General features: G+C 39.8%; 1 protein-coding gene across 1 annotated transcript; it reads left to right on the forward strand.

The window, feature by feature from the left end:
• The first annotated feature begins 16,720 nt into the window (after nt 1–16,720).
• On the forward strand, nt 16,721–17,533 carry LOC126698827 (uncharacterized). The gene has a single exon (XM_050396323.1). The coding sequence runs from the start codon at nt 16,721–16,723 to the stop codon at nt 17,531–17,533; it is 813 nt and encodes a 270-aa protein (XP_050252280.1).
• Nucleotides 17,534–24,751: the final 7,218 nt, after the last annotated feature.

Consider the following 24,751-nt stretch of genomic DNA (forward strand, 5'->3'; position numbering starts at 1 on the left):
ATGCCATTGATCTCCTACCTAAGGGACGGGGTGTTACCAGAGGAAAAGGGCGTCGCAAGGAAGCTGAAGGTCCAGGCGTCACGATTCGTGCTGATAAAGGATGTCCTATACAAAAGGGGTTTCTCTCGACTGTACCTAAGGTGTTTGTGCCAAGAAGAAGCAGACTATGTGATGAAAGAAGTACACGAGGGTATCTGCGGAAACCACTCAGGCGCACGATCCCTGGTACACAAGCTGATCCGAGCAGGATACTACTGGCCTACAATGATGAAGGATGCGCAAGCTTACGTCCAGTCTTGCGACAAATGCCAGAGGTTCAGCAATTTCATAAGGCAGCCATCTGAAGAGCTGACACCAATGACAGCTTCGTGGCCGTTCGCACAATGGGGACTTGATATTGTGGGCCCGTTTTCGACGGCTATCTGGCAGCTGAAATTCTTGGTCATTGGCATAGACTACTTCACTAAATGGGTCAAGGCAGAAGCTTTAGCCACCATCACAGAGAAAAACATCTGAAGCTTTGTCTGGAGAGATATCATATGCAGGTACGGGATACCCAGGGTACTGGTCTTTGACAACGGAAAGCAGTTCGACAACAGTATGTTCAGAGACTTTTGCGCGGAGCTAGGGATCAAGAATCACTACTCATCACCCGTACACTCACAGGAAAACGGGCAAGTTGAGGTCACGAATAGGTCCCTGCTCAAAATAATCAAGACCCGTCTCGAGGGGGCAAAGGGTATCTGGCCAGACGAACTACCAAGCGTCCTATGGGCATACCGGACCACAGTGAGAACACCTACTGGAGAAACCCCATTCCAACTCGTATATGGAACCGAAGCTATCATTCCTGCAGAAGTGGGGCTCACGAGTTACCGGGTGGAGAGCTACGATGAGGATACGAACAAAGCAGGTATGCACCTCTAGCTTGATCTACTGGACGAAGTTAGGGCAACAGCAGAACAAAGGTTGGCGCACTATCAGGATTTCATAGCGAAACACTACAACAACAAAGTGAGGTACAGGGACTTCCAGGTCGGGGACCTCGTACTATGCAAAGTAATGGGTACCGCCAGAGATCCTTCGCAAGGAAAACTCGGCCCCAACTGGGAAGGACCCTACAGGATCGCGACATGGCAAAGGAAGGGAACCTACCACCTCGAAACGATGGACGGACAAAAGCTACAGCACCCTTGGAACACGGAGCATCTTCGGAAATACTACCAGTAGAGGAAAATATGGGGATTCGGTGATTTCCAAAATTTATTTTTATTCTTTTAATTTACTAGTTTTTCCTTTTCACTTTTGCTACAATCTTTTTGTGCCTTTTTAAGCCCAAGGGGGCGGGTACTTTTTCTACAAACGCATTTTTCTTTAAAGAAGAATATTCAGACACGACTTTGATTTTTCACATGGATGTTTATTACGAATATATATTATACAAGCAACAAAGTCCACAAAGTGGATAGATCACTAAGGTGATGAAAAACTGTCCTCAAAGTGGACGGATCACCAAAACCGTGAACATAATTACAAGTCCACAAAGTGGACGGATCACTAAGGTGATAAAAAACTATCCTCAAAGTGGACGGATCACCAAAACAGTGAACATAATTACAAGTCCACAAAGTGGACGGATCACTAAGGTGATGAAAAACTGTCCTCAAAATGGACGGATCACCAAACGGTGAAATTACGAGTCCACAAAGTGGACGGATCACTAAGTTGATGGGTAAACTGTCCATAAAGTGGACGGATCCCTAAGGGGATGAAAAACGGTCCTCAAAGTGGACAAATCACTAAGTTGATGAAAAAACTGTGCAGAAAGTGGACGGATAACCAAAACGATGAACAAAAGTAGACGGACCACCAAGATTTTGGAAAGTTAACGGATCATACCTGTCTTCAAGGTAGACGGATCAATCAACACTAAAAATAATATAACTCCACAATGTGGACGAAGTGAACGTTGGCTAGAAGTACACTAGGATAGACGAGTATTTTCTTAAAATCTCTCCTCCATGAAGAGGACGGATTCTTAAACAATTTCCAAACAAAAAATAGAAAGCATAAAGATAAAGTATAGCATTAATAAGCGAATAAAAAGCCCAGGGGGCAACTGTTTAATACATGGACGGATTGTTCTCAAAATAAATTACACAAAAGATAAGTAATATCGGTCTACTTTTTTGGGTCGGCAACTTGGGCATCCTTCGACGGGACAGATTCTCCATCACCCTGAACCGCATCCTTGCCAAAAAGGTCCTCCGTATTCTCTGAAGCGGCGGGCAGAGCAGACGTCTGATCTTGATCATTGATGGTTATCATTGACACATCCAGGTCAGGGTAGGCTTTTTTAAGTTGACGGACTGCATCGTCAAAACCTTGAAGGAACGATCCCCCCAGCTCTTTCAACAAAGCCTCGGAGTCTCGGTACTCACTGACGGCGTCCTCCTTGGCTTGACGGAGCTTTTCCTTCAAGTCCTTTATCTCCTCGTCTTTACCCTTCAGGGCCTTCCCAGCTTCCTCCGTCCTCTGCTCAAGCTCTTTCCTAGTCTTCTCTGACAGGTCTAACTTCTTCTCCATTGTAGACTTCCACTTATGAAGTTGACCGAGTTCGTCCTCCGCCTGCTCCGCTTTTGCCCGTACACGTTCCAGAGTCGCCTCACGGTTTAGGCACTGGTCCATTAAGCCCTTCATCATAACCAAGGACTGGAATAAACAAGTTAAAAAGGTGTTAAACAGAAGACTAAGAAAAGTGGACGGACACAAATTGACAGATAAAAGTTACCTGTGCAACGGCAAACAGACCCGTCTCCCCCATTGCTTCCGTCGAATGATTACCTAGGTCCTCGTAATCTTCCGTGGAAATTATCGATGAAAGCTTTTCCAACGCAAATTTCGAGTCATCACGGAGAAGAGGAGGAGGCTTCTCCTGGCTAGTGGACGGGGCCTACATTAAGCCCTTGCTGGACCCATGTTTTACTGGGGTGACGGTCTTCGCTCCCTCAGCCATCAAGCCCACAACGGGTTCCAGAGGAACCTTCTGCTGCTTGTGTGGACGGTCAGACTTGGACGGCTGCTTCCTCTTCGCCGACAACCCCAACCCCTTGGGAACCACAACCTCGCCCGTCTCCTTTTGTTTGATGGCCAGTGATTTTATAAGTGCCCTCCTCTTTGCGTCGTCCATTTCTGTAATACAGGACGGATCAAGCTATCTACATAAATTAAAAACTACTTTCGAAAGTAAAAGTTGACGGACTTACGTCTGTGGACTCTTTCGTCGTATATAATGGCTTCACGGGTAGGTTCGGGACCGTCACAATACCAATGGATTGTTTTCGGATTCACCAACTTTGCCCAAGTCCGCTCTTCTAGCTTCGTCTTCTGGAAAATTCTTTCTAGAAAGCCAAACTCCTCCACGCTGACTTGAGGGCGCCGTCTACCTGTAGAGGAAGTAGACGGTTAGAGAAAACAGCCAAAGCTGACGAATACAATATATTAAATAAAATGTGACGGGTTCATACGAGATGAATGTAAAACACCCCATGTTGTGTCGACGGGCCACCGGATAGCTCATCCATCCGTCACCCTCTATGAAGAAATAGCGACTCTTCCAGTCTCTATTTGAGTCTGGTGTTTCAAAAATAACCTTCAGCAACGGGCTCCTACTGGCAAAATTGTAAATTCCCCTTGACCTATCAATCTCATCTGGACGGTAGTAATGAAGGAATTCACGCACCGTCAGCCTCCGTTCACCGTCAGTCATTGCACCATAGAGTATCTCCATGGCAATGAAGACCCTCCAGGCATTTGGAGATATCTGGTTGACGGAAAGGCCCAGATAATTTAAAAGCTCTCTATGCAGTCTACTAAGAGGAAATCTAAGCCCCGCCTTCAGCATCTGTTCATACACTCCGACACCTTCTACCCCGTCGTAATAGCATTTCTCTTATACGTAGGGCAGACGGATTGGAACGTAGTCAGGAATCTAAAAGTTGACCCTAAATGTGTTGAAGTGTTTCTCCTTAATGACAGATGTAAATTTGTGCACCGTCCACTCTGGTAGCATGATGAACTTCCTAAGTCCATCAGTACAGATGACGGGTTCCGACGGTAGATCCTCGCCGTCGTCAGACGATTCTTCTACTTCGACCATCTCCATGTCCTCATTTGTTGAGGAGGAAGAGGCGGACGGACTTCTATCTTCTCCAGGACTCTCTTGGTCTTTATGATCGGACGGGTATACTTCCTTGTATTCCGTCCCGTCACGAACCATTGACTGGTTACTTGACGCACTAGACATTTCCTACAAATGACGGCAAAACCTAAGACTGACGGATCTAAGAGTATTGACGATTGTATAGGTCTGTCTATATATAACTGCCAAATTCAAAAAACTTGCATATAATATTAGCAATACTCACCGTTCTTTGAAGTAACTGGGAGTTGACGGTTGTATGATCAACTGTTTTGTATGGGCGACGGACTGTTCTGACAAAGATGACGGTTGCGCTCTGACTATGTGTTTTGTCTGTGAAATGAAGAAATGAGGATTGGGAGGTGTAATATATATACCTGAAATGCACAGAAGACGAAGCGACGCTTCGATTCGATAGAAAACCCAATCAAAATGCGACACGTGGCACACTCATAAATGCTTGGTTATTTGCCTTAAAAATAGTCGCAATCCGTCTCCTGCTAAGAAGATCGTCAACTTAAAAATCATATGGATCCGTCCTAAATTTTCTCTGTTCGTGAAATCCAAACGATATCTAACCGTCACCCTAAGGGTTCGTCTATATAAGAGTTGACGGACCCATAGGGTGAAGGGGGCAGTTGAAGGGGCAAAAATTAGCTCAGTGGACTTTCACGACTTTGGGCCTGACGGATCCGAACCCATGGGCCGGCAATGGTAGAGCCTAGTAGCCCAAAGCAGTTCCATACTCTTGGCGCACACATGTGGTCTCCAAGAAAACTAGAAACCTAGCGCAATGAACATTTCGGAAAATACGCGCGTTGATCCCCTCTACAAGGAAATGTCTTGTCCATCACGTTTGGGATTGCTCAAGGGGATTCCCATAAGGAAAAGACTTCTAGTCCAAGGAAGAGAAACCGACTTTCTTTTACTATAAAAGCTTCAATACCCTCGCAATTCAAGGTACGCATAATTTACCCTCTCTAGCACTCTAGAGTTGAGAACAGTTCTAATTTGACCGTCGGAGGGTATTTGGTCGACACCACACTGGTGCCCACGGCGAGATCACTTTTCTTCTTGCAGGTTGCTAGTGGGAGCGAGCGTGGATTGTGTTGCTCACTGGTGATATTACGGCATCATCATTCATCATTGTACACATATGCATGTTCGTGTTACAATTCATGTCTTAGCTCTACTTACCTCACTACTTCATCCCCACATCACCTATGCAATCAATGCATGTTCATGTTCGAGCATATGTTCATGTGTTCATCAATCACATTAAACCCTAATCTTTGATTCAAGAAAATAAACATGTGAGCATGTTATTCTACAATTTTTAAGCTTAAACATGTGAAAAATAAGTCACGTAGAACCTAATCATGGATATAAACTAAGCAAAACAAAAAGAGATCATAAAACAAACAAGTTTTGGGTTTCTAGGTTGATCATGTTTGCATGGGCAGAAGCATGCACACGTAGGATCGTGGAGACGCATACGAGCAAGTGCACGTATCCCTGCCAAGAAACATGGCAAGTAACACTCAATTAAAACTACATCCTATATTACCTAGCGTGTTTCTAAACTATTAAACAATTCCTAAAAAAAAAACAGTATTAAAACTTAAAGAAAAGGAAGAGAAAATTCAAGAATGATACCTCACACAAAGAGCTCTTAGAGTTTGATTTTTACCATTCTCTTCGGTTAGTCTACAAAGCAAATATCCAAAAGGATTAGTGAATTTAACTAGAAGGCTTAGACCAAAATAGGTCATAGCCTAAAAACTTTCACTTGAGGATGCTTTTAAAGTAAAAGCACCCTCTTTGAATCTCTTTTTTGGAGTATATTCAGTCTGTCTTGGGAAAAGGGCAGTGGAGGGCCTTTTATAGGGCTTAGAGAGGGACGCAAGGCTTTTCCCAAGCGATGTGGGATTAGCTCTGAATGCGCTTCCATAAAAATTTTCCTTTACATAGCTTCTGAAACCCTACTTGCGTACATGTGCTTAAGGGCACATACGCATTGTCATTGCATATGTACATAGTTAGTGTACGTGCATGCATATGCTTAGGGTTTATGCAGGTTTTTCTCTTTCAAAACACCCTTCAAGTTAAAGAGTTTCTTTAGATAGACCCTAGACCCGTCATGGACCATTCTAGTAATATTGTCATTATGGAATAGGGACTCGGGTCGTAAGGGTACAAAATGTGGTGTCTACATATGGCAAACCTTTAGGCTTTAGGACAAGCCACTTACATTTCAGTACATCTTTTCTTTTCATCCTAAAGTCTTAGGGTATACCATAACTTCTAGGTCATCCTTCCAATTTTAACCAATTTCTTTTTAATTTTATCTTTAAAATAAAGGCCATGATCACAAGATATATGGTTGAATAAACAAGAGATAAAGATAAGTAGATCACTCTATGTGTAGGTAGGTTCCTTAATGCTAAAGGGACAAGATAAGTAGATCACTCACAACTAGGGGGACCATGCTTTAACCTAGGCCTAAATGGACCCAAATGGATTGGTAGTCAACCCTTTATTGTACTTAAGCCCATGATAGGCAATAACATGGATTATGATTTGGTTTTGTGAACTTCAGAAAGCCCTAGCCCGAATGGACCCTTGACTTCCTCACTCAGCTCCAACCGGGGTAACAATGGTGAACCAAATGTCTAAGCATGTGAAACCACATTAGAAAAGATTTTTTTTAGATTTAGGATATAAAACATATCAGAGTTTAACATCTCTATCTCCAATGGAATCCCTACTGTGAGCGTAAGCGCCCACACCCAATGTGTGTTCAAATCCTCTTGTTGTGCATGATCGCTGTGCTTCTAGGATTAAGCCTCAACCAAGTGGACTAGAGGCGGAGCGTTCATGGGGTCACCACATAGATTAGGTCTAGGAACCATGTATGTGCCCTTTGCAGAGGGCCTGATCTATTCAAAGTCTGTGTTTGGAGTTAAGGTACATAAATGGGAATGTGTTAGACACCGAACTCTACTCGACCCGTAGGTCAGTCTCCACTCATTGTGTACCATATCCTAATTCTATCAAAGGGTCCTTTAATAGGTTATCCTACACACACACACACACACACACACTAATCCTACCCTAGCATACACCCTAACATTCATCTAAGCATGGCATGTTACATCATATCATCCATCTTATAGAACCTAATCATTCATCAAGACATGGTATATCATCATCTCAACCAAACATGCATCCTTTCATTCATCTAAGCATGGTATATATCCTACCATTCATCTAAGCATCCCACATTCCATCTAATGGCATAACACATTAGATGTGTAACATCATCACAAGGCCAACAAGCATACATGGCATCAACCATTCATATCCATCATTGTACACATTGCATTCATATGGCATCAATATAGCATGTTCATTTCATCCAATCATGTTTATCATTGTACACATATCTATGTTCATGTTACAATGCATGTCTTACCCCTACTTACCTCACTGCATCATCACCATAGCACATATGGAATCAATGCATGTTCATGTTTGAATGTATGTTCATGTTTTTATTAAGCACATTAAACCCTAATATTTGACTCAAGCAAATAAACATGTAAGCATGTTATTCTACTAATTCTAAGATTAAACATATGAAAACTAGTCAATCAATGCATGTTCATGTTCAAGTGTATGTTTATGTTTTTATTAAGCACATTAAACCTTAATATTTGACTCAAGCAAATAAACATGTGAGCATGTGTACATTACACCAGCCAAGGCATGGGAGAATGTCGATGTGGCTGGATCTAGACCTTACATGTGGAGTAACTGTGAGCAAAGGAAGAGAAAATGTTGGCTACAAAGTTCTATCCTCAGCTCGAGCTAAAGGTGTGGCTACCTTGGGAAGGAAGTAAGATATGAATCTGACATGGTACTCAATCACTCACAAAAGGGAGATAGTGACTTTCTGAGGTCGACAACTATAGAAACACCCTTTATTGGCTGAGTGAATGTTGGACCACTTTAGAGACACGTGTATCACCTACAGTACTTTTGATGTCCCTCTCGTTGCTCAAGAGTTGTTCCTAAGGCAGTGGTAGAGTCACCTACCTGCATGCCACAGTGCCATGTTGGCGTATTCTCTTTCCTTCAGTCACCAAATAGTACCCTAGCTGTGGAAAGGTCCAAAAATAGAAAATGATGACTTGACACCTGTCTTTGTACTCAGCCATATTCCTCAGATTATAAGAGGAGCATGCAACTGTACTTTTGGGGTAAGAACCCAAGTAAATCTTTTGAGAAGAGGGTAGAAAGTTGATAAGATAGGAAGGTAGAAAGCAAGGTCTCTCTTTTAAGGAAGAACACCTTTATTGTACAAGAGTTACCTCTTTTTTTCATATAATACAAGGCTAAACAGAACAAGAATGTTCCATTCTTGATCAAACCGTGGATTTTCATCCCTTTCTTAGGGTTTTCCACGTACATCTTGTGTCTACTTTACATCCTTGCTATCACTTTCTTCTTCTTTTGATATTATGATGTTAAAGCTTGCATTTTTGTCACTTATGAGCTTTTTCATTTAGATGTACTGTTAGATAACTTATTGTATCTCTCATATAAGGTCAAATCTCACTTGCATATACAACATGTTATTCTACTAATTCTAAGATTAAACATGTGAAAACTATTATACAGAACCTAATCATGGATAAAAAGTAGGCAAAACAGAAAGAAATCATAAAATAAGCAAGTTCTAGGTTTCTGGGTTGACCATATGCATGCACGAGCATGCGTTTGGGTGCAAGCACCCGCAACGAGTTAGTTCTCTAATCGTGGGAAGTACGCCTCAGCCTAGGGCGGACCAGGCAAAGGGTTTAAAATGGAGTCGCCACCTAGATTAGGTCTAGGAACCATAAATATAGCACCCTTGTGGAAGGACTGATCTTTACCAGAGCACGTGTTCAGAGTTTAATTATGGGGATGGAAAGGTGTTAGGTACCCAACCCCACTCAACCCATAGGTCGGCTTCCACTTATTGTGTTTCAAGTCCTAATCTCATCAAAGGGTCCTCTAACATGTTATTCTATACTCACACACTCTAACATGCATCTAGCATTCAACATGGCACATTATCCCACATACATCATGGCATAAGTTCCTATCATTCATCTAGCAAATCATGCTTTATATAGAAGGGCAATAAACATATCACAAGGTAGTAACATCAAGAATTGATACATGCATATTCAATCATCAAGGTGTCAAGAAATTCATCACGTTTATCCATTATAAGCAAACAACCTATGTTCAAGCAATCAAATGCATGTTCATATGATCTATGCATGACTCACCTTACTTACCTTACTGCATCATAGCACCTATGCATCAGTGCACGTTCATAGCTACTCATTAAAGCATGCAAACCCTAATCATTCATCTAACAATTAAACTAATCAAAACATGTTATTTTACTGACCTAAACCCTAAACATGTGAAAACTAAACTAAACTAAAGCTAAACATGTGAAAGAAACTGAACAAAACAAATAAAACACGAAAAACCATAAATCTAGATTTTTGGGAGCAAGCATGTGTACGTATGCATGCAAGTATGCGTATGCATGCATGATGCATGCGCATGCATACATGCCCAAAAACGCAAACCTAGAACAAAAAAGAATAGGAGATTAAAACAAGAAAGTTAACGACCTATCATGCTTCTAATATAAAAACCAAATAACCTAAACTAACAAACAAGATACTAAAGCAATAAAACACGGAAGAAAACAAACAAACAACAAGAAAATGAAGAGACAAAGTTTGAACCTTTACCTCAACACTAGAACTCTTTAGAGCTTTAATTGATAGTTCCCTTTAGTCAATCTAATCAAGAACAAATCCAAGAAGGCTAGTAAGCTTAAAACTTGAAGTTCAAGACCAAAATAGGTCCCAACCAAGTAAACTTTAACTTGAGGATGTTTTAGAATAAAACTCCCTCTATGATTCACTATAATCTAGTGAATTCATTGTGTTTTGGTAAAAGAGCATTTAGAGCCTTTTAGAGTGATTGCAGAGGGGTGTAAGACAACTCCCAAATGTTATGGAATTCACTCTACATGATTTTATGTCCAAAAAACTTTCCTTGCAGGTCTTCTGAAACCTTACATGCATGCGCATACTCAGGTTATGCATGTGCATGATCGATATATTCGTGCGCATACATAACGGCATGCATGCGCATGCTTTAAGTATGCACGCACATGCCTAGGGTTTTCCTGCACATTTTCTTACCAAAACATCCTTCAAGCTAAAGATTCATTGGGCCTTAAATCAATCTTGGGCCTCCGAGTGATATCCTCATTGGGGAATGGGGGTTCGGGTCGTAAAGGGTACAAAATGAGGTGTCTACAATGTGCACATATCCTAGAAACACAAAAGGCAACACTTAATTAAAACTACTCCTAAACTATCCTAGCATGCTTCTACACTAAATAGTAGTAAACCTACACTACACAATAGGTTATTAAGGTAGGAAAACAACAAAAAAACTTAAAGAAAAGGGAGAGAAAGGTAAGAATAATACCTTACACAAAGAGCCCTTAGAGCTTGGTTTTGACCGTTTCTCTCAGCCAATCTACAAAACAAATACGCAGAAGGGTTAATAAGTTTAACTAGAGGGTTTAGACCAGAATAAGTCCCAGCCAAGAAATTTTAACTTGACGATGCTTTTGAAATGAAAGCTCCCTCTTTGAATTACTTTGTTGGAGTAGATTTGGTGTGTCTTGGGAATAGGATCGTGAAGGGCATTTTATAGTGTTCAAAGAAGGGCTCTTCCCAAGCGATGTAGGATTAGCTCTACAGGCGTTTCCATAAAAAACTTTCCTTATATAGCTTCTGAAACCCTACATGCGTATGCTTACTTGAGGGTGTGTACGCAATGTTGGTGCATGCTTACACAGGCAATGTACTTGCATACACATGCTTAGGATTTATGCAATGTTTTTCTCTTCCAAAACATCCTTCAAGTTATAGAATTTCTTCACCTAGGCCTTAGGCTAGCCATGGACCTTCTAGTGATATTGTTAGTGGGGAATAGGTGCTCGAGTCGTAAGGGATACAAAATGAGGTTTCTACACACATGCTAATCATGTGAAATTTTCGAGTTAACTTCTTGGTAAGGGAAAGAATCATGTGACTTTGAAAGTGCAAGTTCTACATTAAAAGCCCCTCCACAAAATCATATTTATTAATATGCCCATCAATCACTTGAATTTGAATTTCATAATCTAAAGATATTTTTGTCTGGCAATCTTCTTATCGTTTTTCTAGAGCACTAGAAAAAGTAAGTTTAGAAAATTTTGGATTGCAAATAGTTTTGCCCATCGAATCTCCATTATCCAAAATTGCTACATTGATAGCCAAAATTTCCTCCGTCGCTTGACCAAAATTTAACTCTAGAGGTTGGTGGTTTGTCTCCGCCTCTCTTCTTCTCGGTGAATTGTAACTCGGGGCTCGATTTTCATTACCCTCCACTTCCGTGGTTGGAAATCAAAAGAAGTACGAGTGAGTAGCCCTCTGCCAAGCTCCAAAATTTTTATCCTCTTCTCTCAAAGTACCTTTGCTTTGAATCCATTGGCTGTAATCATTATTATCCTGAGTAAGACAATTCACACCAGCAACAAACTTAGGCAACTTCTCATACTTAAAAGATACACAAGTTCTTAGGAGGTGTAGGGAGTAAAGGTCGGAGTTTAAGTCTTTAGAAGGGAGTTTTACATACATATACATTTAAATTAGGTCAAAGTAGAATTTCTATCTTATATCTAAAATAAAGCTCAAAAACAAAATTAACAAAATTAATATGCATTAGTTTATCAAAAAATTTCTCTTAAAAAAAAAATTAACTAACCACTATTCCTTTAAACCCACATTAAAAAATTTATTCTAAGCAGTAAGCACTATCTCATATAAGCATTATTTATTTATTTACTATTATTTCTCTCACCTTTTAGAATAGCCATTTTTTATCATAGTTGTTAAGACACAAAATATGATAAAGACGAGTAATCTTTGATTCTTTCGTACTTTAAACCCAAAAAAAAAAAATTAAAAAAATAATACTATTAACACAACTTTTTATACAACTTTTATTTAAAAGAAGTTATAAATACTGAAAATGTAGACCTACGTAAACTCTCCACTTCTTTTTCACCGTCAAAACTCGTCATACATCTGAAAAAAAGTTTGTATGTCGGTCCCCATCCTTTATCTTAAAAAATAAATAATAAAATAGATGGATAATCTGACAACAGAGCAGTGCTGCCAGTGCATTTAGACAGCGTGAGTAGTGAAAACCCGCAATACATTCCCTTTCTGATGATGATGATAATATCAAGGTGGTCAATGAAAATAAAGAAAAAGAGAGAGATAATAAAAGCAGAACCGTAAACAAGGAAAAAAAAAAAAAGCGCCAAAGTCACGCGAATCGCGAGGCGAAACTGTACGTTTTAATCACGCCACGTGTCAGAATCCCAGGTCGTGGCAGTCAGGCAATAGAAAAGGACAAAGACACGTGTACGGTCAAACAGAGAATGAAAGGGACGCTTGGGAGATTCCGTACAAGAGTCGCATTCAATGAGGAGCAGGATTTTTATAGTACGGCGAGCCTGGTTGTGGATTTTGTCGGGTTGTGAGGGGGCGTCACAGTGGTTGTATAAGATAAGAGCCATATGTCCCTCTACGCATGTGTTGTGGCACCCTTTCGGCCCTTCTTTTGTTCAACTCCCCACGTTACCCACAACCTTATCTGCGTAATATATTGTCCTTCCAACTTCCGACACTCTCATTATTATATTAAGTTTTGTTTAGAGTTCATAAGAGAACGAAATGAAATAATTATAAGAGATTGCTCTCAATCTCAACTTGTCCTTCAACTTTTGATACTATTATTAGTATATTAAATTTTATTTGGAAGTTCATAAAAAAATGTAATGAAATGATCATAAAATAATAAAATGTATTTACAAATAAAGAAAATGAATGAAATAAAATTAAGTAACATTATTTGAATATTTTAAAATAAAGGAATAGAAGGTAAGTAACTTTATTTGGGAGTAACATAGAGAGAAATGAATAGAATCATTTTATAGCAATATTACTATTTGACCTCTATTTTAAAATAAATAGATAAATATATAGGGATATTTTGAAAATTTTAGTAAAAAATTCATTAAATCAAATTTCTTTCCTCCAATTCCTCACAATTTTTGGAAGAATGAAAATTTGAGATTTTGAGTAATTAGAAAGTAATGAGTATTCCTCTTCCAAACAAGTGAATGAATTTTCCATTCATTCCATTAAAACTTTCAAACAAGAAAAGAGAAAAATATTTTAAAATTATTCTTTTTAATAATTTCCATTTCATTCATTTCTCTCCTCCCTAACAAGGGCTTAGAGCATTCACATAGTGAGTATAAAATAGAAAAAGTGGCAAATTTTACAAATCTAACCCCAAAATTCTTTCACATCAGTTGGGCTAAAATTGTGTAAGTTTACACAATTGCTACAATAACCATGTAAATATACATAGTTACTGTAACTTTGTATTTGATATTTTATTAATTTCTCTCACCTCAAAGTAGACTCTCTCCCCTCTTGTTCTCTCAGTCTCACATAACTTACAACCCAACACCGCCTAAATTGAAATGCAAATCCCATCCACCACCACCAAAAATTGTTACAACAACAGAAAATCAACCCAAAATACAACGGAAAATCAAACTTGATAAACCCAAAATCGGTAGAAAATCAACCCTAACCAAAACTAACCATCAACTAAAAACCCATAACCCAAAATCAAAATCAAACGCAAACCTAGAGCTTTTACAAACTGAGAGAGAGAGAGAGAGAGAGAGAGCTTTCTTTAGGTTTGCCATAAAAAAAAGCTAAGATAAGAGAGATCTAAGAGGAGAAAGAAAGTTGAGGGTTGAGAGGAAAGAGAAGATATACCTGAACGTGAGAGACCATAAGAGAATGTGTGACAGTGTGTGAGAATGAGAGACTTGAGATAAAATATTTTAAAAAAAGAATATATATGAGTATTTAAATAAAATAGAAGGTAGAATAGATTAGCTGATGTAGGTGTTTTGTAAAAGTGGTTTTGTAAAATAGAAAAAGTAAGGCTTTAGATAGAAACATTTAGTTAAACTGATATGAATGCTTTTAGAGCATTTGCAATTAGCTAGAGTAAAGGTTTTTTTTTTTTTTTTTTTTTTTTTTTTTTGTCTATTTTAAATTAACAACTTATTGTTTCTATTTTATATACTCACTTTTCAAAGAATTTTATCTATTTTGCACCACATTTTATTAATATATCAATTTTTTTAATTATTTTTTTTCTTCACACATAATAACTGATGAACTAGAAATTTATGGTCGTCATTACACGAAGATCGTCATTCACCTAGAGAAGACGTTATGCATTTATTACGCACATTGATGACGAAACGTAACGGACAAAGCAACGGTCACAGAATGAGCTGTGATCTCCAGACAAAGATTCTGTAACGCACTAGCTGTTGAGCATAAATGCAGCACATCATTGCCCATTAATGAGGCACATAACTATAAAAGAGAAGACAATAGAAGTTAAAGGTACACACAAATACTCTACGAAATCACTCTCAACTCATTTTCTCTCTAGATAATTCTCCCTTACTGACTTAAGCATCGAAGGCGGTTTGGCTGACGCCACATCGGCATGGTACTTTTCCCCTTAGCTTATTTTGCAGGATTCTCATCCATGAAGACGACCCCATTCATAGCATCGTCCATCTGCTACAACAAGGAGCTCAACTGTTGATTTTTTGCATCATTTGTTTGGCGCCATCTGTGGGAACGCTAATCATTCAAGCGATCTCTCCTATTGACAAAAGAGTTCTTCGAAGTGCAAGATGGAAGCAGAAACTAGACCTCAACTAGATGTTATGCAACAACAACAAATCCAAGCCCTCTTGGTTAATGTGGAAGAGCTGACTCGACAGAATGAAGAGTTACGAAAGACGAAGGAATCTCAAAACGTAGATCGTCGGCAAACAATTGAAAACTAAAATGAAGGAGAATCAAATTCTCAAGCCAATAGGCAAGACAGAACGTCAGGAGAAGATTCCGCTAAAATGGAGAATGAGGTTCGCAACATGAGGAAGAAGGTGGACGAACTAAAAAGTGCTATGAGGACAAAGGCAGAGAGAATTTGGATGGGATGATTTGAAGGACGGACTTACCTTTCACCACTGAAGTACTAAACCATCCCCTCCTGCCAAAATTTCGTCTCCCATAGTTAGAGTCATATGACGGTTCCAAGGATCTATTGGATCACATTGAATCATTTAAGATGTTGATGCTATTACAGATGACCCCAGACAAAGTGATGTGTAGGGCATTCCCAACAACGCTGAAGGGAGCAGCCAGAGTATGGTTCAGCAAGATACCTCCAGGAACCATTGTAGACTTTGAACAACTCAGCAAGGGTATTGTTCATTATTTCATTAGGGGGCAAAGGTACAAAAAGCCAACTGGCCATCTTCTCAACATTCAATAAGCTAAAGGAGAATCACTAAGGCAATACATCACTCGGTTCAATAAGGAGCCGATGCAGGTAGACAAAGCTGAAGATCAAGTCATCCTAACAACCTTCCAAGCAGGATTGCTACCAAGAGATTTCTTCTTCTCAATCACTAAAAGTCCACCAAAAACAGTAGCAGAGTTGCTACATAAAGCCCAGAAATACATGAATGCGGAGGACGCAATGCTCGTAAAGGAGATGAAAGGGAAAAAGAAGGGAGACAAAGGAACAAATAGCTATCGGGATAAGAAGAAGGAGACATGAAGTGGTGAACAGTCCACAGGGAAAAAGAAGGAGCTTCCAGATAGGAAACCCAAGTCCACCAACTTTACTCCTCTAATAATGCCAATTGAGCAGGTCCTTATAAAAATAAAAGACGATCCTTCCCTGCAATGGCCGAAGCCAATTAGTAGTCCCGTAGAAAGAAGGGACAAGAGCAACTACTGTAGATGCCACCAGGACCACGGGCATCGTACTGACGAATGTAGGCACTTGAAAGACTAGGTGGAAACTTTAATACAACAAGGGAAGTTGCAAAAATACGTTAGAAAGACAGAGCCATACAGGTACCAATGGAAGGACAACCAGGATAGAACTCTAGAGGTAAGGGATAGCAAACCCCCTACAGGAGAAATAAAGACGATCTCAAGAGAATTGAAGACATTGAAGTCCTTGAAAAAAGCACAGGGGAGAGAAATAAACAGCGTCCATTCGCGGGTCCCTCCAATGAAGATGCCAAAGAATGACGAGCCAGATATTGTCTTCTCTAAAAGAGACAGACACGGCAACAAATAACCCCATGACAATCTGCTGGTAATCATGCTCAGAATAGAAGAATTTAACATCCACCGAGTGCTCATTGACAATGGAAGCTTAACAGATATTGTCTAGTTGCTTGCATTTTAGCAGATGAAGTTGGATAAGAAAACGATCAGGCCTTTCACCTCACCTCTAGTAAGCTTTACAAGGGATAGAATCGTCCCTAGAGGCATCATCACTCTAATTGTGATCGCAGGAACTTACCCAACTCAAGTCACCAAGGAAATTGATTTCCTCATAGTTGATTACCCTTTAACATACAACATCATCTTGGGAAGACTTGCACTTAACAGACTAAAAGCAGTAACGTCAACATATCACTTGAAGGTGAAGTTTCCAACAGCCTATAGAGTAGGAGAAATCAAAGGAGACCAAGTTCTGGCAAGAGTGTTCTATCAAGCTGCCCTAGCATTGGGAGAAAACCACATATGGGTGATTAATGAACCAAAACCCATTCCCAAACCATCAAAAACACCACAAGAAGTTGAGATCGTCCCAAGAGATTCGACGAAGGTATTGAAGATCGGAACAACACTCTTAGCCTCAGAGAAAGAGAAAATGATCTCCTTCCTAAGGGCAAACCAAGATGTTTTTGCTTGGAAACATAAGGGTATACCCGGGATTGATAGGAAGATTATACAATATCGTCTCAATGTTAACCTAGAGTGTAAACCTTTGCAACAAAAACGGAGAATATTTGCACCAGAACGCAACAAAGTTGTGACTGAAGAAGTAGATAAGCTACTAGAGGATGATTTCATCAGGGAGGTATTCTATCCAGATTGGCTAGCAAATGTGGTTATGGTAAAGAAAAGCAACAGCAAGTGGAGAATGTGCATTTATTTCACAGACCTGAATAAGGCCTGCCCAAAAGACAGTTTCCCTTTAACAAGGATTGACTAGCTGGTAGGCTCAACTGCTAGACACAAGTTATTGAGTTTCATGGATGCATTTTCTGGATACAACCAGATTCTTATGGATGAAGACAATCAAGAGAAGACCTCATTCGTCACTAGCCAAGGATTATACTACTACATGATTATGCCCTTTGGACTGAAGAACGCAGGAGCCACCTACCAAAGATTGGTGAATCGTATGTTCTATCACCAGATTGGAAGGAATGTGGAGGTAAACGTGGATGATATGCTGGTGAAAAGCAAGGACAAAGCCAACCACTTAGACGATCTCAAAGAAACCTTCAATACACTAAGTAAGTACAATATGAAATTAAACCCTGCAAAATGTGTTTTTGCTGTTGTTTCAGGAAAATTTTTGGGATTCATGGTGTCCCAACGGGGAATAGAGGCAAATCCAGACAAAGAAAAAGTAATAATCGAGGTCGAATCGCCAAAAACAGTGAAGGAGGTACAGAGCTTGACAGGGAAAGTTGCAGCCTTAAACAGATTCGTCTCTAGGGCAACAGACAAGTGCATGCCATTCTTCAAGTTATTGAAAAAAACCTTTCAATGGAATGACGAATGCGAGGAAGCCCATGCCAAGTTAAAGGAGTACTTGATGAAACCACCTTTATTAAGCCCCTAAGTGATGGGAGAGAAGTTGTTCATTTACTTAGTAGTATCCAATGCTGTAGTAAGTTCGACACTGATCAGAGAAGAAGGGAACGTTCAGAAGCTAGTTTATTATACCAGTCAGGCATTCCAAGGAGCAGAAGCATGTTACCCAAAGATGGAGAAGATAGCTTTCGCATTATTGGTGGCCTCTAGAACTCTGTCCTTATTTCCAGGCACACCCCATTGTCATCATGACAGACCAGCCCATAAGAAAGACAATGAACAAGATAGATGCAATAGGTTGACTCATTCAATGGGAAATTGAATTAGGCTAGTTTGACATCAAATATTGGCCTTGAGCAACAATCAAAGCCCAAGCACTAGCGGACTTCATTGTAGAATTCACTTACCCCTGCAAGGAAGATGAAACCCCCATGGAAATATGGACGGTCCAAACAGATGGGTCAGTCACAAAGAAAGTGGGTGGAGTAGGAGTAGTTCTTATACCCCCAGAAGGAGAAACACTAAGGTATGCAGTCAGGTTACAGTTCACAGCAACAAATAACGAGGTAGAATATGAAGCATTGCTAACAAGTCTGAGTCTAGCAAAGGCACTAGGAGTAAGGAACCTTATCATCCAAGCTGATTCTCAACTAATAATTAGACAAGTGAAGGGAGATTATGAAGCCAAAGAAGAAAGGATGCAGAAGTACTTAAAGATCATCCAACGACTCTCACAGCACTTTGACAGTCTGGACTTTGTGTAAATCCCTAAAGCCAAAGATTCAAAAGCTAACTTCTAGCAAGATTAGCCTCATCAGACGATTAGAATGCGACCTCTGAACTATGTGTAGAGATAAGGGGGTAGCCGAGCACAGAAGGTGAGCAAGTTATGAAGATAAAAGAGCAAGACCAGTGGATGATTCCCATCATTCGTTACTTGAAAGAAGGATTGCTCCCAAAAGATAAGATGGAGGCAAGGAAGATACAGATCAGGGCAGCTTGCTTCATCATCATTGATGATGTGCTGTACAGAAGGGGTTATTCACTCCCATATCTAAGATGCGTCAGTTCAAAAGAAACAGACTATATGCTCCGCGAGATCCTTAGCAGGAAAGACGCTTAAAGTAGGATGTTATTGGCCAACCCTACAGAAAGATGCGTACAGCATTGTCTGAGCATGCAACAAGTGTCAACGCTTCGCAAATGTCCAAACGAGACCAGGAGAGACGATGATGCCCATCTACTCACCATGGCCCTTTGCCCAATGGGGAATTGATATTATGGGACCATTCCCTCTAGGGAAGAAGAAACTTAGATTTCTAATAGTCGTAGTTGATTACTTCACAAAATGGGTAGAAGCAGAGCCAGTGACGATGATAACAGAGGCTAAAGTCACAAGTTTTGTGTGGAAAAACATCATTTGTAGGTTTGGAGTCCCATATGTCATAATATCAGACAATGGAAAGCGATTTGACAACCCCAAGTTTCAAAAATTTTGCCAAGACTTAGGAGTCAAGAATCACTATTCTTCTCCAAGACACCCTTAGGCCAATGGCCAGACGGAAGTGACGAATAGAAGTTTGCTCAAAATTATCAAAACTAGGCTTGAGGGGGCAAATGGGGCATGGCCTGAAGAACTACAAAATGTCCTTTAGGCATATAGGACGACCACAAGAGTTCCAACAGGAGAAACACCATTTAGACTAACATTTGGCACTAAAGCCATCATACCGGTGGAAGTATAACTGACGAGTTACCGAGTCAAAACATATGAAGACCAGAAAAATCAACAAGAGCTTAACAGCAATCTAGACCTAATTGACGAAGTCAAAGAGGAAGCTATGAAGCGAATGGCCAAGCAAAAGGAAGCAATGGCTAGATACTATAATAGAAAGGTTAAGGTGAGAAGGTTCAACACATGAAACCTCGTCCTTAAGAAGGTGTCACAGGCAACAAAGGACCCATCCCAAGGAAAACTTAGACCAAGCTGGGAAGGCCCCTACAAGGTAATCCATCATTCCAGAGAAGGCTTTTACTACTTGAAGTCTTTAGACGGCCAGGAACTACCTCGACCATGGAACATAGAATACTTGAAGAAGTACTACCAGTAAGAAACGCTTTACATTTCATGTTGCCTAATTTTCATTTTAGTAAGTATGACAACCATTACTTTCAACATTCATAAAGTCAATAATACATGAAAGCATTATCCGTGAATATTTGTCAATAATTAGCCATGATCTACCATGTGCACTACATACTTATCAACAGTCATCCATAATCTATCACTATCAAAATGTGTGCAACACTTAGGAGTCATCCTTGGGAGATGTCTCAAGGATCTCCGTCATTATAATTTCCAACAAAAAAGTTATTCACGCACAGTCAACGGTATCATAGCCATTAAATCTGATGGTACACAACTACCAAAGTCAACTAAATCAGAGTTGTTTGAATACAACCAACATAATCATCATTCAAGACAAAATAAAAAATGGTTAACCTAAAAGACGCTCCAATAACACGGTTCTAAGTCACAAGTAGAGCGCAACATTGTCATTCAAACGTGACTATAAAACGCTGTTCAAACACAGCTAAAAAATACTAAGTTGTTCAAACACAACTAACATCATCATTCAAACACGACTATAAAATGCTATTCAAACATAGCTAAAAAAATACTAAGTTGTTTAAACACAACTAACTTCGTCATTCAAACATGACTCAACAAAAAATTGTTCAAACACAGCTAAAAAATACTAAGTTTTTCAAACATAACTAGCATCATCATTCAAACATGACTCAATAAAATGCTGTTCAAACATAGCTAAAAAATACTAAGTTGTTCAAACACATCTAACATCGTCATTTAAACATGACTTAACAAAAAGCTATTCAAACACAGCTAAAAAATACTAAGTTGTTCAAACACAACTAGCATCATCATTCAAACATGACTCAATAAAACGCTGTTCAAACACAGCTAAAAAATACTAAGTTGTTCAAACACAACTAGCTTCGTCATTCAAACATGACTTAATAAAACGCTGTTTGAACACAGCCAAAAAATGCTAAGTTGTTCAAACACAACTACCACCGTTATTCAAACATGACTCAATGAAAAGCTTTTCAAACATAGCTAAAAAATGTTAAGTTGTTCCAACACAACTAACATCGTCATTCAAACATGACTCAAGCACAGCTATTAAAAAAAATGTTGTTCAAGCACAACTAAAGTCGACATTCCAGCATAACTCAATAAAAGTTGTTCAAATGCAGATTAAGTACGAGAAAGCTATTTAAATATGAACTAGAAATAAAAGTTTTCGCAGTACAACTAAGGTTTTCAAAGCATAAAAGAGTTGGTTATTGCAACTAAAAGCAGGAAAACCGTAACCTAGTCTATCATCACCAAAAGAATTGTTCAGTTGCCCAAACCAACGGGCCCAGAAAGAAATATTGTTCTTGCCTTGCAAGGAAATGAAAAGAAAAAGGTAAAGTTACTGCTTGTCAGGGACAGGGTCTGCAGGGGTTATAATGGTGGCTTCCTTCATTCCTTTGGCAATGTCTGTGGATTCCTCCGTCACATTCTCCATAGTGGCCTCAGTAGATAGGAGCTCTTTCTTAACGTCGTCCATGGCCAAGCCAGAAAGGTCCAAGCCAGGGTGGTGTTTTGCCATCCATTTCACGAGAAGATCAAAGGCCTCCATGTAGTACTTACACAATTCATCAGAGTACTCATTAGAGTCTTTGAAATCCTGTATCACTATGGTCCCAACGTTCTCCAGCTTCAGCTTCAGGTCACCAATCTGCTTGTCCTTCAGCTTGCAAAAATCCTTCTCCACTTGTGGGCTCTTTTCCAAGGTTACCACACACTCCTTGTCATTCTCAGCCTCGGCAATGAGGATAGCAACCTTGTTCTTAAGCGTCTCATTCTCAGTAGATAAAGACTTGACCAAAGGCTTAGATGTGACCACCTTCTTTTCTAAATCCAAGAGCTTTCTAGAAACGAATAAGGACTCCCTTAAAGCCTACAAAGAAATTTTCTCTCAGCAGAAGAAAAATAAAAGAAAAGGGAAGAAGCAGAGATGACCAACAACACATACCTGCACAAGCTTTTGGATGTGAGACGACATCACCATACCAGATGACTTCACCATCAGAGGGCTTAGATCGTCCACAGAAAGTGCCTTGTGGGCCTTTAAAGCTACTGCGTCAGCGTCATCCTAAAAGGTAGGAAGGAAGGATTTACCACTAGCCTTTTTCTTCTTCTTAATCTCCTCCCCATTAAAGGCAATCATCTCCAATGACAAAGTAGGAGAGACAAGGCGCTTAGTAGGCGAGTGAGCAGGAAGAATTGTCGTCATAGAGTCTTTCTTAGAAACATCACCAGTCTTCTTCTTAGACAAGAGACCACTGACAGTTCCACCCTTGGCCTTCTTCTCTTGAGCCTCGGCTAATTTCTGTTTGCTAAACCTAGTTGTCATTCTTGAAAGGATGAAACAAATGTTAAAAAAGGAAAAAGAAAAAAAAAGAATGAAGAAGGTAGAAACACGCACTCTTTTTCACAATTTCCAAACTTTTTCCGAACCTTAGTAGACGATTTCGGACCCAAAAAGTGCAAAGAAAAAGTTTGAGGAGAAATGAGCTCATTAAAATCCTTGACGGACTCGAGATACTCCTTTACTTTCTCAACATGGTGGTGGTACCTCTTCTTTAGACGAGGACAATGGGAAACTGCAAACAAGGGCACCAATGAACCATCTATCATCGTCACTAATAAAGAAAGAGAAAAGCAATCAAAAAGACAAGAAAGACGCACAAGACGCACTAGACACGGGAACTCCCCAACTATGAAAAAACTTGGGGGCTTCATCGAGGTCCTCCCCAGGGATGAACTCCAATCACTTACAGAGATAAAAAAAGAAGTTTGGCTTCTAGTTTCGAAGAGACGATGGGTAAGCAAGGATTAACCTAGAAGCCCTATCCCACGGCTTAAACTTATAATAGACAGGGTCCTTAGATTTTCTCAAATGATAAAAATTGAGGAATTCATCCCTCCTAATGACATCCCCATCATTGGCAGACATCCATACCACCATACAAGAGACAAGAATCTACCAGGAGTTAGGCACTAACTGTGCCGGAGTAAGATGAAAGTAAGAAAAAAGCTCCCTAACAAAGATATGGACAGGGAAACAAAGGCCGCTGGTAAAATCAGCCTCATAAAAACAAACCTTATTGGCATAAGAGTGACCAACTCTTTCTTCATCACTCGGGATCCTAATTTTTATAGAATCAGGGAACTGAAATCTATCCCTGATCCACTGCTTGTCCTTCCTCGTGAGGGAACACGAAACAGTCCAAGCTTTATAGGAGGTGGAATTCCAAGATCATGCGATCATCAGACGAAGATAACCCCATCTCGAGATCACTAGACCTCACTTTAGACATCTTTAATAACTTGGCTACCCCAGCAGAATGAGAAACTATAGGGAATAACGAAAAAAGAACGAAAGTGTATGGACAATCCACCCCTACGAAGAAACTAACTCTCTTAAGACACTCCCCCTCTACAGACTTGAGCAAACAACCTAAATAAGCAAAAAAGAAAGCTATCGAGGGATAAGCTACCCTAACAACAAAATAATCTACCATGGAAGAACCAAAAAAGAAGTAGAAGCACAAAGGACTTACCAGGGAACGCAGGACATAGAAAGGGAGCTTAGAGAAGAAACAAACCCTAAAACGGAAGCTGAATAAGGAAAAAATACAAGGAAAAGGAAAAAGAAGGGAAAAATGTAAAACAAGTGGCCAAAACACACGCAGGAAAATGAGACATATCCACACAACAAGCGTATCCTGGCCATACACGTGGCGTTCAACTGCTCAAACATCAAAACTGTCATAAATGCGTAGCACACAGAATACGAAGCGTTAGACGGATTTGTTCTTATCTCGTCTAAAAGATGAGAAAATGAACAAAGGGGGCAGCTGATGAACTAGAAATTTATGGTCGTTATTACACGAAGATCATCATTCACCTAGAGAAGACGTTACGTATTTATTACGCACATTGATGACGTAACGGACGGAGCAACGGTCATAGAATGAGCTGTGATCTCCAGACAAAGATTTTGTAACACACTAGCCATTGAGCATAAATGCAACACATCATTGCCCATTAATGAGGCACGTAACTATAAAAGAGAAGACAACAGAAGTTAAAGGTACCCATAAATACTCTATGAAATCACTCTCTCATTTTCTCTCTGGATTCATTCTCCCTTACTGACTTAAGCATCGGAGGCAGATTGGTTGACGCCACACCGGTGTGTTACTCTTCCCCTTAGTTCATTTTGTAGGATTCTCATCCACGAAGACGACCCCATTCACAGCATCGTCCATCTGCTACGACGAGGAACTCAACTGTTGATTTTTTGCATCATCAATAACCACCTACCATCCACTATTTTCCTTCATCCTCAAGATTTGTAAATAAATAATAAAAATCTAAATGTAAATTAATAGTGTCAAACTATCAGTGCAAATTTACATAATTACTATAGCAACCAGGTATTTTTACACAACTTTACATGGTTTGATG

Source organism: Quercus robur, chromosome 2, assembly GCF_932294415.1.
Source record: "Quercus robur chromosome 2, dhQueRobu3.1, whole genome shotgun sequence".
Classification (NCBI taxonomy): Eukaryota; Viridiplantae; Streptophyta; class Magnoliopsida; order Fagales; family Fagaceae; genus Quercus; species Quercus robur.

What these genes read in the sequence shown, in the direction of transcription:
- LOC126698827 (XM_050396323.1), top strand. Translation starts at nt 16,721, where the DNA reads ATGAAGTTGGATAAGAAAACGATCAGGCCTTTCACCTCACCTCTAGTA.